The sequence below is a fragment of the Parasteatoda tepidariorum genome, chromosome 7 (assembly GCF_043381705.1).
Source record: "Parasteatoda tepidariorum isolate YZ-2023 chromosome 7, CAS_Ptep_4.0, whole genome shotgun sequence".
In the NCBI taxonomy this organism is placed as follows: domain Eukaryota; kingdom Metazoa; phylum Arthropoda; class Arachnida; order Araneae; family Theridiidae; genus Parasteatoda; species Parasteatoda tepidariorum.
The window spans coordinates 30,712,830-30,730,131 of NC_092210.1; the positions used below are offsets into that span (position 1 = coordinate 30,712,830).

At 26.5% G+C, this 17,302-nt stretch overlaps 1 protein-coding gene across 1 annotated transcript in view; it reads right to left on the bottom strand.

Annotated features, from left to right (window-relative positions):
• Positions 1 to 16,922, bottom strand: part of LOC107444850 (integrin alpha-PS2) — an 82,872-nt gene extending 65,950 nt beyond the window's left edge. The window contains exon 1 of the mRNA XM_016059084.4: positions 16,277 to 16,922. Coding sequence (XP_015914570.1) covers positions 16,277 to 16,521 — 245 coding nt within the window. The 5' untranslated portion in view covers positions 16,522 to 16,922. The remainder of the gene's footprint in view (positions 1 to 16,276) is intronic.
• Positions 16,923 to 17,302: the final 380 nt, after the last annotated feature.

The window sequence follows — 17,302 nt, forward strand, 5'->3', positions numbered from 1 at the left end:
GAGATTATATATATATATATATATATATATATATATTTACTTCATTTTATGTTTTCTTTACCAAAACTTTTCTCCATGAGCTTTTTACTTAAATCAATGTAAAGAAAATCCTTTCTTCAATTTGTAATATGTGAGAAAAATGTCACTCGAACAAAAACTAAAAAATACTTTTATTTATTTAAAAAAAATGTGAATTCCTATTTGAAAGCAAGAGCGTTGACTGGGTGCTAATTAGCACACAATAACGCCTCAAATAATAAGCAACTTGATTCAATCGCTTTGAATTATCAAATTTAATTAAGAAAAATGCATTTTATTTTAAACAATTTGAAGAAAATTTCCCTTTAAACTGTAATATGTGAGAAAAAAATCATTTTTTTTTTAAAAGAAGAGATTAGAAACTTATATTTAAAAGGAAAAAACCCTCATTGTGTGCTAATTTGAGGACTGCAATACTTCAAACACAATCCGTACATCGATTCTATTGCTTTGATTTATCAAATTTATTTGAGTAAAATCTTCCCTTGAAGTTATAATACATGAAAGAAATATTATTCGTACAAAAACTGAAAAGTCATTTTATTTATTTAGAAAAAGGACAAGCAATTCAATTTTGAAAGAAAAATAAACAAACAAACATCATAGCTTACTAATTATTACACAACAAACCTTAAGCAATTATTACCTTGGTCCAATTGCTTTGACATATCAAATTTGTTTGAACAGGATGCTTTTTGCTTAAAACAATTTGAAGAAAATCTCCCCTTCAAGTTGTTGAGTGTGATAAAATTGTCATTCAAACAAGAGAAAATGCCACCCGTAAATTCGGTGAATTGTAGGGACGATAAAAAATGACAGCGAACGATAAGTCATGCTGTCAACCACCCTTTTTTATTTGGTAACTAGACGTATAGTTGCTTTTTTGGTTAAGAAAATATATTGGGAGAAATTTTTTTTTACTCTGGTTCATTCCTTTAAACAGGACTTCATAAATTCGATTTTACTTCTCCATTTACTTAACCTTAAGATAATTTTAGTCTTCCAAGTTAAATTATAGCTATTAAAGTTGAAATTGTTTCTAAAGATGTTTACAAATAGATGCTCTTTAAAGAATAAGTGTATGAATTATAATGAAAATATGCTTCGTCTTTGTCCAGAATTTTTATTGAACATATTTTTCATACTTTTTATTATTTTGTATTAATTTAAGTCAAAATAGGCCAAAAATATTGTATTAATATTTTAATAACTTATGGTTATAGGTAATTAAATATAACATACAATCTATAACACGGGTGTTTTTCATACATTAAAGGTAAAATCTTCCAAACATTGCTTTCTTCGAAGCAATAAATTTTCAAATTTGAACTTATTTCAAGTTATTCAAATCTAAGAGGAACATTCATTTGGATTTCTACTCGTATAATTTACAGAATCAATCATTGATAAATTGTTTAATATGAAAGATTTTTTTTTTCGAATTGCATTTTTTTAAATTTTACATTTTAGCACAAATGTAATTCTGATAATCTAAGAGATTCGCTTTTTATAATTAAACATACCAAATATATTTTTGCTTTTTAATTAGAACGTTTGAAAAAAATATGTAAAGGACACCCGCCTTCCATCAGCGTAAAAGGGAAAACCTGTGAGATTTTGTGATTTGTTTGTTTTGAATAAATATTAAATTGTGACCTTTATTTTGCACAACATTTTGACTACAATTTCAACAAGAATTCAAATATACATATGAAGGGCGACGATGCGATAATAATAGAGCACATATATTTTCTAAACTGAAAGGTAGTTTTCATAATTAAAAACATTTTTTAGGATTAACCTAGAAATGTTTTATTTTAAATTTGTTTCTGAATATTTTTGTAATATATATTTCTTAATATATTTGAAAAAAAAAACATCACAATATGCATTTTTAATACAGAATAATTACGAGTTATTTGAAAAAATGCTAACACTTGTAATTAAACAAAACACTGGATTACAATAATTCTTCTTCTTTTTGCAATGCAACTATTCTACAGGAAAAGATTTATAAGTAGATCAGTATTTTCATGGTCAAGAAAGCTTTATATACATAATATTTGAATGAAATTTAAGGACAAAAATTATCCATGAAAGCTAATTATGGTTATAATATTTATTTTTATGATCAGTGACGGTAACATTTTCTGCATGATAATATTCGTATTCTAACAGTGAAATCTTTTAGTATATGCGTTTAAGAATTGTTTTTTCTGTTGTGGTAGTTGATTTCAAATACATTGATTTCAATGTTTAGAGAAAATTTGTACTGTTCTCTACAATGTCGCATATTTTATTTTAAATAACAAACAATTATCAAAAGTAAGAAAACTTTTCTAATATTAAGAGTTGGGGAAATGGTCATTCCATGCATTCAAAACTAGAATTCAAAAACTATTGTTATTTCTCTATAGTTGTCATCTGTGAGCTTATTTTTTGCATTCAATATATTTATTTATACCTACTATTGAATTATTATTTGCCTCTATAATTAACATTCCTATTCTAACTCAGAAAATAACTACATATGGTACTAAAATAGTTTTTTTCTAAACATTTACGTCAAAATTGTTGTAATTATCTATGGCAAACTAAAATGCAGATTACATCTAATAATTCAGAATTAAAATTTATGAACAAATTATACTTTTAAAAACATTTATTGAATAAACGCTTTTTTGTGATTCTAAAGTTTTTAATTAAATTTTCAATTCGTAGAAAAGGGTATACGAGCTACAAAATATTCTATTTGCAGTTCAGAATTGTTAAATGAAAGGTTTCGATGGATGTTGCAAGAATATAGGAATTTACCCCTTTTGATGTTTATTCATTTTAAATGCTACAAATGTAAAGTGCTTTAAAAGTTAATTTGATAATTTGCAGGGGAGTTAAGTATTACATTTCAAATAATCTATATATTCACTAATAGTTTATTTTATTTTATTTTAATAGATTTTGTCTAAAACTTTTATGCCTTTATATTAAGATTGCTAAGTTGTAAAGCCATGTTTTTAAAATTCTATTTATTAGAAACTATTCAACTGATTTCACTCATATTTTATGTTTTACCATGCGAAATTACATTCTTTAAAATGATGCAAAAATTTCATACCTTTAAATTCAAAATTTTTTCTACTATGATTGAATAAAATAATGATATTAACTAAAAATAGTTATTGCAAGGCATTATCATTAATAAACAAAATTTGTAATTGTGAGCAAAAATTTCTAAATTCATTTAAAAAGTTCTCTCTAAATACGCAGAAAATAAACTTTGGAACTCTTTCCTGACCAAACTATTGGGACTAAATTTCACTGAATACAAATCAGTCCCAAAAAGGTATGTTCATTCTGAGATTATGTTTGATTTTGTAACTTGAAGTATTGTCTGAACTAATTAATTAGCATATTTGAGGTCGCTTCCTCGTAGCATTAAGAACATGGAGAAACGATCATTCGATCAAAAGTTATTCGGTGGTCCTGTTTATTATTTTGAGCACAGTACATTGGAAGTTATTATTTTTATTTCTATCTGAAAAGTTCTAGTAACAAATTGTGTTGAATTATACTTATATTTTCAAAATCTACTACCCAATTTGAAAAAATACCGACGAAAATACTGTATATTCTTTTACTGTATATCCTTTTTTATGCTTAAAAATAAAAAGCAAAGAAAGCTATTAAAATCCAAGAGCTTAAAGTTTTAACAGCATATCATAATAAAATGTGGTTAATATATTTTATTTAAAAAATTTTCCCATGGTTTCTAATACTGTTTCAATCGATATAATGTTGCATAACATTCTCGATGAAAGGATTGACGTGAATGTTAAAAGATGAATTACTTTTAGCAAATATTTTATCAAATAGAATGTCTTTGATATGATAGCAAAAGAAAAATACATCCGGCTCGTAATAAGATTTAAAACGGCTCATGTTTACTTTTCCAACATTATATCCGAATAGCAAAAATATTCTGTTTTCTTTTATCTCTATTCAAATGTTTGTATTTTGTTAACCTAAAATGATTTAATTGGCATGAAGAAAAACAAAAAGAAAATAAAATCTAACAAAAAGAGTAAGGGTCACCAATCAAGTTGAATTTTTATATTTAAGTTTTAATATTTAAGGAGGTTTTATATTTACAGAAACTTTATTTTAAAGGATTTTAGTATTTAAAGGAAACTAACAACGAGATTTCACTGAGAAAAAAGATCATAAACCAATTAGAATACAGTAAAATTCACCGTGTTTCTGCTTCTAAGGAAACACCTAAAAGCTTGGTAACTGTTACCGAAGTGCTTTGATAAGGGTTTTTGTAATATTAATAATAAAATATGGTTTTATAATATGTGATAAAATTTGATAAATGTAGTAAGATTTGATAATTCTATAAATATACGTTAAAGCGCTGCTTTAAATCTATTTATTCGGTTAAATTTATTTTTTTGCTATGTATTTTTTTTAATTAAATGTGGAATGATAAGATCTTGAAAGCCAGAATTAACAGTTATCATATAAGCGAAAAAATTACGAAATGTATAGTTCAAATACCGTATATTTTGGTTTCATTAACCAGAATTATCCCTTTATTCAGATATGTTATTACCGTACAGTATGGTACTTTTACCAGAATTTTTTCCTTCAGCATTTTACTTAAAACAATATTAAGTAAATGTTTACACTTCAAGATGTAATACGTGAAAAAAAAATTATTTAAGCAAAAACTAAATTTTTTTTTATTTATTTAGAAAAATAATATATTAATCCTTAAAAACGAAATATACTCCTTAAATATAAAATAATTCATATTTAAGGAGGTTTGATATTTAAGGAAACTTTATCTTAAGGAACTCTGCTATATAGAGAAGACTTTGAGATTTCAAAAAAGAAAAAAGAAATTACCAGAATATGGTAAAATTTAACTTGTTTCCAGCTCTATGAAAACATCAAAGAGAGCGGTACTTTTACCAAAGTTCCTAGGAAATTATTTTGGTATAATTAACAATAAGATTTGGTTTTATAGTATGTGATAAGATTTGGTAAATGTGGTAAAATTTGGTAATTTTATCATGATTCCTTAGAGCAAGTCAAGAAAAACATTATTTTTACTTTTCAGTTTAGTATTCTTTATTAAACGGTTAGTAATGAAGAACTATAATATTGAAAACCAGAATTTCTTATAGACTGCAATCATATGAACGGAAAAATAACCAAATGAATGATTTAATTACAGGATTATTTGTTTTGCTAGGATTAATTTTTTTTTCTAACCAGAAATGTCATTTCTATACAGTAGGATAATTCTACCAAATTTTTTTTCACTGTGCTGCAATAAAAAATGCATTGCTCTGTCATCAAAAATATGCAAATGTCGGAGCTTTCACGGAACTGTACCGTTAAAAACTGTTTCCATTTCATTTCTATATCAAATACTGTTGACTAAAAAAGGAAAATAATCTTTCGAGAACATTGATTAAAAATTTAAATTTTAGAGTAAAGTTTAGATCACTACATCAAATTACTCAAAATGCACATGATTTCAGATAACTCAATTCTATACTACAGAGACAATTCTAAACAGAGACTAATCTTCTACAGAGACCATTCTATACTATTCTAGACTATTTCTAAAGAGACATTAATATTATACATCGACAGTGAGTGGGTCATCAGTGGGTGGGTAATAAACGTAATTAAAATAACATTGTGCTCAAAATTTTAAAGAGTTCATTATTTCCATTACCAAGACTTCATATTTCTGTATACTTGAAAAAATCTGACAGAAACGATGGGTGTATTAAACGGCATTTAATGCATTTCTCTTAAGAGAATAGTTGATCTGCATAATATAAAAAATTAATGCGATTTTTTATGCTAAGCCTAATTTCTGGCTGGCTTATTTTTGCCTAATATTTGGCTAAGCCTAATATTTGGCTGGCTAATTTAATGCTAAGTCTAATTTTGGTGTCAGCTGTATTGGAGAGGATTGTTATTAAAAAAATAATAAACTACACAATTGATTAATAATTGAACTACATTTAAACTATGCAGTGTTTTATTAGTTAGGCGAGATATCTCCTAAAACGGGTAGCTTTAGCAAAATGATTCAAATAAAATTGAATGATTAACGAATTTTCGTGCTATATAAGAGCATAGTTCAATTTCATCAAAAAAGTTTACTTGCTTCAGAACCTGTAAATCGAATTCAATTGCATTTCTTATTGTTGTCATTTATTTATAAAGACCATAAGTCCACAGAAAACGCAGTATTTTTTTTGAATTAAACTAACTCATCCTCAACAAAGTTTGAAGCCTTCTGGGAGGCTAATTTGTCACAATTTAGTTTTACACCAAAATAGCCCAGAAGTTTTTAACATGTTTTGTACGAAAGTAATATTAATAGCAGCGATTTTAACTAAAAAACAGAGGTAAAATAACATTATTTTATCAGATAATTGACAACATCATGCCATTATTTTATTACATGAGTGATAATTTCTCTCTTTTTCTTTAGTTTTCACTATATCATATACAGTTAAAGGATAAAAAAAAGTAGATTTAGTATTAAATACAACTAACAGAGTTGAAAGTTTTTAACTGGTATGCATTGCTTACACTATTTTCTGTGCAGCCACTACAACAACGTATAAATTTCTAAAAGATAATATGTTTCTCAATTAAAGTAGTGTGTTTAAAAAAAAATCTCCACTAAAATTTTAAATGACTATAGAAAAATATAGCACATATTTATTTCGATTGCAAGGTTAATATAACTTCAATCTACAGTAATTGAAGAATGAGGTGCAATTAAAAGCGTTCATCCAAAAAATGTAAGTACTTATTTATGTAACTCTATAAAAATGTTATCTTTTTTCTTTTAATATGTGAACTAAAGCTTTTCAATATGCATATACATATTTTCATTCAATTGTTTTTTATAATCATAAGCATTATATTTTATTTATTTAAATTGCAAGAATTTTATAAATATTTTTTTTAATTAAAGAGTCTTTTGAATTAACGAAGAATAAAGAATTTTAGAAATTTCTTTCAAGGATTAATCAACTCTAAGAAAAGAAGTAAAGTTACTCTAAGAAAACCAATTACATTCTTAACATGTGATTAGTTTCACTCTTCCTCTAGACAGGAATGCTTATTGAACGAATGTTAATCTTCGGGTATTAGAAAAAAAAAAGAAAAATGAACGAATATAATAGGCAGTTATCTTCTTTTTAATGTTTTTTTAGTGAAAAAATAAACATTATCGAGTTGTAGCAATAAACTATGAATAATATATTGATCTTTTATGTAAAAAATATCTGTGGCATGTATTAAAAAAAATTTTTTATTTATTTTTTTAGTTAGCATACCATCTTGTTCGCTAAAGAAATTTGGAATGTTTGAAAACGATACAAGCATTACTTCTTAAAAGATCAGAAATAATTTCTAGATTTTTTCAGCCATATTTGAGTTTATTAAATATTTTTAAGTTAGTTGTGATATATTTTGGAGCGTGTTTCTAACATTAACATATAATAGAGTAACATTAATAAAATTTGTTTTTGGATTTTAAAATATATCTTTGAAATGAGTAAAGCAGTAATAGGAATTGATAAAAAATAATTTTATGTACTTAAACTTTTATGGTATGACTGATTTTGCTTTTGAACTGTCGCAAAAATTATGTTTTAATTAATTTACTTATTTGTCGAACTGTAAACTGTAGTTTTTTATAAATACGAATTATTATTCATCAATGATTTATTTCAATTTTTTCAAAAACAATTTATCCTAACGAAATTGTATATATTGGTATAAAGATTATCCCAGATATCAGGATACCTTATGACAAACTTTCAACTTTCAAACTTCCTTTTTCAATTTTACCAAAAACAATTTATCCCAAGGAAATTGTATATTTTGGTGCAAAGATTATCCCAGATATCAGGAAACCCTATGAAAAACGTTATATTATAATTTATTTTCATTTGGTTGCAATGCTTTTTTTTAAAACTAAGTGGAAATATCAGCTTGCCAAGCTTGTTTCCTTTAAAATTGAATAAAGTCATGCAAAGAATTTAGCAAAAACTCTCAACATCAACCATGCTTTTGCCTCTTTTACTCTCTAGCTTTTTCCAAGTTCTCAAATTCAACATTTCACTTTTGTTGAAAACTTACTTATCAGGCCAACCTTCATTTTTAAGGTGCTAAAGAAGGTATATAAAAACCTTGCTTCAGTGATGTCATAAGAACTAAAATAAATCTTAGGAAGGTGAATTTAGTCTCAGTTTAGAATGCTTTCTACTCTTGATTAGCGAAAAATGATTGAGGACTCATCCTCTATTTTAGGAAGTTTTTCTAGCCTTGTTTTGTAAAGGTTAGAAAAACTTCCTAAAGCACTTAATATCGATATAAAAGCGTTGCTGATACTAGCCCAATGTGAACCTCATTCAGCGTAAGCTAACATAGCTAAATTTTACATCTTTTCAAACTTGCATGGTCTATTTGCTAGTTATTTATAAACCTTTTTGGGCTTAGTGATAATGGTTGTTGCTGATATTAAAATCAACCTTATACAACTATCAGTGAATTATAAGAATCAAAATTAAAGCACTCTTTTAATGATGCAAAATATAGTACACAATTTTCTAAGACATTAATAAACATAAAAAACAGACTAGATATAAAAAAGTTTACCAATTAAAAAGAATAATAAAAATCGTATTAAAAAATTACTTATATAATAAATAAAAACACTTTTTTTTAAAAATTAATAGAAGAAAAAATCTACAATCATGTGTGATAAGTTTGTATCTCTAGTTTATGAACTAAAACTCAGTTAATTTTTTTGGCCTTTAGAGATCTGTTTATTGTTAATAACTCAACAGTCGGTGCTCAAATTATATCAGATATCTAAACATTCACAGTGGAATCTTCTCTATTCTAAGCAGAAAAAGAAACAGACAGTTCTTTCATTCAAAAGGAGATTCCAGGAAGGGTATGCCATCTCATCAGATCATTCGTGACAATTCAAAACGGCAGCTCTTCCTGATAATTGGAGTATATTTTTTGACTTCTGCTGTTATCTTCTTTCATTTACTGTATATTTTTACGCACTTCCTCTCTCTAAATATCATTTCCGGTCAAGTCATAAAATACACTCATTCAAGAAATATGTGACCGTTATCTCTAAAATTCTCAAATAGTTCTTCTAAGTTTTGAATTAGAAACGGTAATTCAATATATTGGTCTTAAATTAAACTCTCTATTAAATTTTTACTTTTAGAATAATAATTTCGTAAAATATAGTAAAATAATTTCCTATTTTTTCACGAACAAATTTCATGAATTTCGCACCAGAAATTTTTTATTAAAATTTTTTTTAACTAACCAAAAAAGCAAAAAAAAAAACTTTTTTTGAAGAAAATGTTTGTTACCCACTATGATATTAACCTTTTTAATTAAGGACGTATAGTTTTAAAAATATAAGCAAATCGTTATTTTTAATTTATTTGCTTTGTTCTTAAATGCGTTTTGTTACTTAAAAGAATTAAAAAAAAACAGCGACTTTTTACATTTAAATGCAAAGAGCGAGCAAAAGAAAATTTGCACAAGAATTTTCTCAATATTTTTATTTATTTTTCAGCTCTAGGAGTAATAGGAAACGTTTTTGCTCACTCATACATTTTAAATAGCATATTTATTTATTTTTAGCTACTAAAAAATTCTAAATTATACAATCTCAAATTATACCATGGTTTTTTAAATGTGAACTTTATTGCGATTTATTATGAAAGTGGTTTTTTCAAATAACACTTAATACCCACTATTTGTGTTTAATTTTGGATAATTTTCATCCTTTTCCAGAAAATCAAGGAAATCTCCAATGAATGAAATTCGTGCAATGAAAATATAGGCGTGATAGAAAAGATAGCGAATTAAAATGTTAAAGTTTACTTATTATTTCGTATTCCCAAGTGTAAAATTTATAAGCTTTATTTTATTGCTAGGTTTCCTCCTAAAACTAAACTATAAGGAAAAGATCCTTTAAAATTTTGAAATTATGTCTGAATATTACCAAGGTATATAATGAATAGCATTTTAAAGAAATCTCGCTATGTTTATTTTGTTAACAAACATGTCTAATATAAAAAATAAATTAATATATAACATTTTTAAAGTGCATTGCATTACATAAGGTGTTAAAAAAAGGAAAAATAATGTAAAAAAAAATTTCAATAAAAAAGAAAAATAAATTCGAATGAAATGGAAAAGGAAATTTGAAATAAAAGAAAAAAGAAATTCTAATAAAAATAAAGACAAAAAAAAATCAGAAATTGCAAAAGAAATCCACTTTCTGGTGGTTTCTTTTTTTACGTCATTTTAAATATGAAATAATATATTTCTTTAGTATAGTTTCAATGAAAGAATTTATTTTGAATGATCCTTTTCATAATTTTTTATATAAATTTTCATATGCTTTTTAGTTTTTCTTATTAATAACACACTTACGTTAATATATGGTACTCAAAATAAATTGCTTAACTTAGAATATTCTGAAGTTTTCAAGATTTTATTATAATAACATCGTAAAAACTTATGAAAATTTCAAAATTGAGCTTAATAATCCTTGAGAATGTCTTTTTATTCTTAATAATATCTTTATTTTATGTAAAAATAACTCTATTTATCTGTAGTTGTTGAAAAAAAAAGATGAAAGTTTTTCAAATTTTACAAAATAATAGTTCGTTTCCGTTTATATATTCAATAATATTATTTCTTACTCACATAAAAGCACCTATATTACATGATACATCCACCTCTGAAATTTGATTGATAAATAATGGAAAATTTTAAATCGTAAAGTAAATTTTTGCAATATTGTAATCAAATGATGTTTATTAAATGATAAAAGACGCATTAGAAAATGATTCATGAAACTAGTGTTAGAAGCGAAGAAATTCGCGATAAAGCATTTAAATTGCTTTAACTTTCAATTAAAATTTAATTAGAAAAAAGAGCACCCTTTTGCTCGGAAAATAATTTTTTTTACACTTGCAAAAATTTTCTAACTATTTCAGCATTTTTCTGGTAAAGTGTCAAATTTTCAACTATAAGAATTTAGAAACCTTGAAATATTTATTACATAAATTTTACACTTATGTGCGGAATTTCAAAGACATCACCGAAAATTGAATGCAAAATTTAACCGACGCATTGCATCTTTTTTATTGAGAAAAAAAATATGTTCAAAACATGATCAATTTATTATGCTCCTATCTCTATGGGAATCCCCAAGAGCTCGGTAATTTTTACCGAAGCACTTTGAAGATAATTTTGATAAAACTAACAATAAAATATGAATTTCTAATATATGATAAAATTTGGTAAATGTGGTAAAATTTGGCAATTTTATCCTGATAGCTAAGAGCATAGTATAAAAGTCATTTATTCAGATAAATTTACTTTTCCATTTTCTTTTTTATTACTAAATGTGAAGTAACAAGAGTAATAATTTTACGAACCGGAACCTCGGGGAAACCGCCTCCATATGAAAGGAAAAATTTCCTAATGAATACTTTAAATGACGCTTAGTTTGGTTTAATTGACCAGAAAGGTCATTAACATACATTACAGTAATTTACCATAATTTTTTTCACCGTGCATTAACACAAACAAGATAAGATCAGTAAAAATGTGTAAAAACCTAATTTTGAATTTGAAAATACCTTTCAATAAATACACTATCTGGCAAAACTATCCGGACACGCATCTGCACAAGTATTGGGGGATTTTCCACCTGTTTTTGTAAGGTGGCCATAGGAATTATTTCAGGCGTTCGTCGCAGCTGAAGTGATTGATGGCAGTGCGATGGCCGATTTTTCTGGCTCAGAAATTTGGGATCTGATTTGTTCCAAATTTGTCCTAGTGCAGTGTTTGAGCGCTAGCTTCATCTAACTATTGATGCGAAGCCGTGGTGGCTCAAGGGGATGAAGCTCTTACCTCCCAACGGGGAACCTGGGTTCGATCCCAGAAATGGGTGGAATTCGAATTCCACACCCGGCTGGCACCGACCACAGTGCTAACAAAAAATATCCTTAGTGGTATACAGTCCTCTTTCGTCAGGTTAAGCGTGGTGGGTTTTCGTGGCTTTCCTCTCTATGTAAAGCAAGTGAGAATTTGCTTCATCAAAAAGGCCTCCGAAGTCAAATTCACTCAGTACTTGATCCAGGAGTTGTCTTCTGGATTGGGTTCAAAATTACAAGGATAAGGAGTTGAAGATTGGTAGTCGTTAACTCAAAATTGGGTCAGCCATTCAACGACGGTTTTTAATCTAGCATTGCTGCCCAGGTTTCAATGTGTGTAGGAAAAAGTTATTCTGCGCCCATTTTCATGACTTGCCAGATGTGAAACAAAAGTGATTTGAAATGTAAAATATACAACACCTATTTCCTACAGCTCATATTTCATTTACAACTTTACGTTTTATATTTCACATCACGTTTGTTTCTCCTCAGTCTCGTCTGGTCTTGAAAATGGGCACCTACTTTTGAGCGCTTGTCTCATGTTGTTTCTAATTTGTATATTTTTCAAATGAATGAATTTTTTAATCCATTAATTTAATGTCAGTATTTAACGCAATTTTTTTATTACATTGAACTAGAAATAAATGAATTAATCATGCACAATCACTTATTTTTCTGTCATCTATAGACAAGACATGTCTGGAACTTCTTTCACTTAATGTTATATTGCTTATATAAAGAGCTAAAAAAAGATTACTCAAGAAGATAATTATTTCAAATCAGCAAAACATTCCATTTCGGTTATCATTCTATCCGACGAAAAGGGATGGCGCCCATCCCTCCTTTGTTTATTTAAAAAGAGAGGGACCGAGGTTTTCAGATGGCTTCAATTTACTGATATAAAGATAAGAAAAAAACGGCTTATGCAAAAAAATAACGTAATTTTATCATCTGGAAAGAGAGGTCAAGTAAATTATATTGACCTCCTGAATAAAGGTTGAAATTTTGAAAGCTCTTTTGGGAGGCCTTTTAGTGTGTCATTTTATAGCAAATATAAGATTTTCTTTGAATAATAATCGCAAGTCAGAGAGTTTATGAAATCACTTCTTAAATAAAATTGTGACTGCTTAATTTAACATACAATAAAGTTTTCATATTTGAAGTGTAATGATGTATATATGTAATAATCAATTAATCATCAAAGAACCAAATGGAACGGTTTTAGTAGCAAACAATGATTAAAACTATATACACTGCAAAAAATTCTGGATAAAATTCAGTTAAGAAATACCGGCACTCAAGCTGCTGGTAATTTTTACCCTAAAATCCATTTTTGCCGGAACATGTTACGGGAGAAAAAAACTGACATAACGTAATTTTTACAGCAGTAGCTACCGTAATTTTACTGAATCATTCTAATGAAGTAAATATTACTGAAAAAACTACGGTATATTGTTTTATGGTAAAAATGATACTGTAAAAAGTACGTTAAAATAATATTTCGGATGATGTACCCAAATCGCCAATACCTTAAACAGTATTTATAATCTTTTTTTATAATATAGGAATTTGCTTTTAAAATGCATATTTTTTTTATTCCGTAGCTCTAGATACTTTTAAAAATATTTTTTAAAGTTTCTTGTTTTTCGTTTTTATGTTTTACTATAAATTAATTTCTATATTAAAGTTCTTATTAATGTTTATTAAATTAGTGCAAATAACTAACAACACATCTTTTAGAGCCACTTCAGTTGAGCTATTTATTACGTTTTTTAAAATTATTTTACATAATCTCCTGACAAAAATCACTGGTCTGAATTTGAAAACCTACGTTAAGTAGGATTGTAAGGAATTTGAAAAAACAAGCTTAAGAATTAACTGAAATAATAAGATTTTCCGGCTATTCAACACATGTTTTTTATACGTATATAATCTATAACGATAAAAATACTACTATTAACTTCTTACTTAACATTAGGTTATTCATAATTATTCTAAGTTAATTACCCGAGTTATTTTTTGTAATTTTTTTAAAATCAAATTTAGATAATTAGAATAGGAGATATAAAGTGATGGACTTTTTAGATCATTTGTTTTTATTTTAAAATATTTGTGCTTAGTAAATAAATAATATATTTGCCTAAAATTTTAACGGAAATTGAAAAAGAGAGGTTATCAATAAGTGAGTTCAAGTTCTTAATCCTATTTTGCCCTAGTAATTTCTTTTTACTTAAAATTTCTTTGTGCCTAACACATTGTGCCAGAGTATTCCGAACTTAAACGGAAATAGTTTGAAAACTAGCTATAAGTTCATTAATGAAAAAAATTATTTAAAAAAATATTTTATTGAATATTTCTACTTCTTAAAAAATAAAGCTTTCAAAAAAGTCTCATAAAAATCTTTTCAGCAATAATATTAAAGTTAATTATAACATTAAAGCTCTTTCATAGGAAAAATTTGAACTCTATTTGGGGAACAACTTTACCACATTACAACTCTGAAAATAAAAATTAAGCTATGCTTGTTGAAAGCCGGACCATTACTTAAAAAAAACTAAATATTTTTGAAGAAATATTACAAAAATATTAAACATTGTTAAAATTAAAGATAATTTAGTTTAAAACCAATTTACACAATGAGAATAAATATCAAAATTAGTAAAATATAGTAAAATTTACTATGTTATTGACTTTATTGAAACACCAAAAAGCGCGGAAATCTTTACAGAAGCATTTTGGTTATGATTTGATAAAATTAACAATATATGGTCTTATAATATGCGATAAAACTTGGTGAATTTGGTAGCTCTTTCATGATACCTTAGAGTATTGTATAAAAGTAATTTACTTAGTTAAATTTACTTTTCAGTTTTGTATTTTTTAATAAATGATTGATAATGAGAAGAATAATTTTGAAGACCAGAATTTCCCGTAAACATGGGTTTATGATTTACCGGTTTACTAATACTAAATACAAAATTACTATTACTTTTTTTTGTTTTATTAACTATAATTATGTCATTTTATACATCCTTTTCGTATGATTTCGATCAAATATTCATCTGTAAATTTGTCATTAATATTTTTTTTGTTTTTTTTAATCTTTTAAAAAGTTTTAAAGATATTATTATTACGCATTTTCTTTTAGTTCTTTTTGTCAAACTGTGTATTTTCTTTCAGTCACTCAAAATGTAAACAATTATGTTTGTACAGATTTTTATGAAAAAAGGTTTTGCAATGAAAACAAATACTGCTGATTTATGCAGTTTATATAGTATATATTACGTAGTTTCAACTTTCCTTGTTGAGTGGCGTTTCGAGTAATATCACTATTAAAAAATAGCATAATTCAAATGTCAAATATCGATTCCTTTAGCAATATTAGAACAATCTTTTCAAAGAATTTTGTTGCCCTATCCCTTTAACATATATCATATCACCCATGAACAAATTAATTAAGAAGAATTCGAAAATAAAAGTGAATTTTACCTATAAAATTATTATTCTAAAGAGAAATAACACAATGCAATTGATAAAGATATTTCTCTACTTCATTATAATGCAATTTACATAGACATGCAGGGAAAGTATTAAATAAATGAAGTCACTTGTCTACACGACCAGTTACTAAAAGATATAGGCAATCCGTATACTTATTTCCACTAGTCCGTTTACAAATATCTATTAAACTTTTTTAAAGAAAAAAAGTTAATAAAGTGAAATTAAAATAAAAATTATATTAAAAAGAATGGGAAAATATCACAATTATGATGAAAAATATGCTTTTTTTTTACTATAGCACAGACTAAAACACGACACTAAAAATCAAAAACACCGAAACAGCATACCATTAATTTACATCGATTGTGAGTCCGTAGGGACCATTAACAATTATTTTATTGTTACTGGTCATGCAATATAAGATAACATAGTTTTGCAGTGAAGGTGCTTTAAAAATCAAAATTTAGAGCCCCGGTTCAAAATTTAAAATTTCTAGCAATGTAAAGATGCATTAGGCTGATTACAATTTCTAGCAATGTAAAGATGCATTAGGCTGTTTACATTAGGATGTTATAAAGATGGATTAGGCTGTTCCATGTTTACATATCCCATACATTAGGCTGTTTAAAATTATATATTTTTTAAAACAGTGCTTATTAGCATTTAAAATTTTATGACACAAAAATATAATTGAATAAACTTACCATCCATCATCCCTGTCTCTGTGTAAGGATACAGCATAACCAAACATAGAACCATTTACTCCATGATGAACAAGAGCTGTCCTGGTATCGATATTAAATCCAACAACACTAAAATTCGCTAAACATAACAATAAACACAATAACACCAACGTCCTGTTTAGCATCCAGTACCAATTGATTGTTTCATAATGGCTTGTTATAGAGCTATGTAAAAAAGTCCTTATTTTCATCTTGTTTCTTGTCATTTTCGCTATAAAATAGTTACTATAGAACAAAAATGTCGTGAAATATTAAGTTAATTTTTGAAGAGAACATAGTTCAATAAGTGCTGAACTAAGAAACTGTTAAATTATAAGTCATGTTTTATTCACACATTTTTGTTAATTCCCAACGGGATTTTTTTAATCAAGTACTCAGGCAAAATATTACATTTTGTTTTAGGTAAAGCTGTATAATTTAACAATTACAAAATTAAAATACTATTAATTAAAACAATTAATCAAAACTTTTTTTCTTGCGAAAACTTAAATATTATTATTAAAATTAGAAGTCCTTTTTAAGAAAAGCATAACAGTTTCTTTGACAGCTAAAGCACGTGTCAAAATCCCCGTTATGTTGTTTCCGAAAACTTATTCCGGAGCATCTCTTCTTTGGCGGGATGATCTTAGAAGGGTTACCACATTCAACAAGTAGTGTAAAATGCCAAATTTATCGCCAAATTCCGCTCATATTACTATCCTAATTACAAACGACAGCGCTTTTAAATCAGAGCGTTCTTTATGGCATTGAAACTGCTTGCGTATTTTGCTTTTTTAATCAGAAATGAATGCGATGAAAAGGAATTAACTTCTGGAATTTGCATCTAAAACTTATTTACATCCCTGTCATTCATCGATTCAAAGATAAAAGAAATGATTGTTTTCGAAATATTTCTCTTTATTATTGAAAATGGTGATAAAGCTTTATTGAAACTTGGTATTCGTTGTTGATAAAGATGTTTGGATGTGTTAAAAATTTACTGTTTAA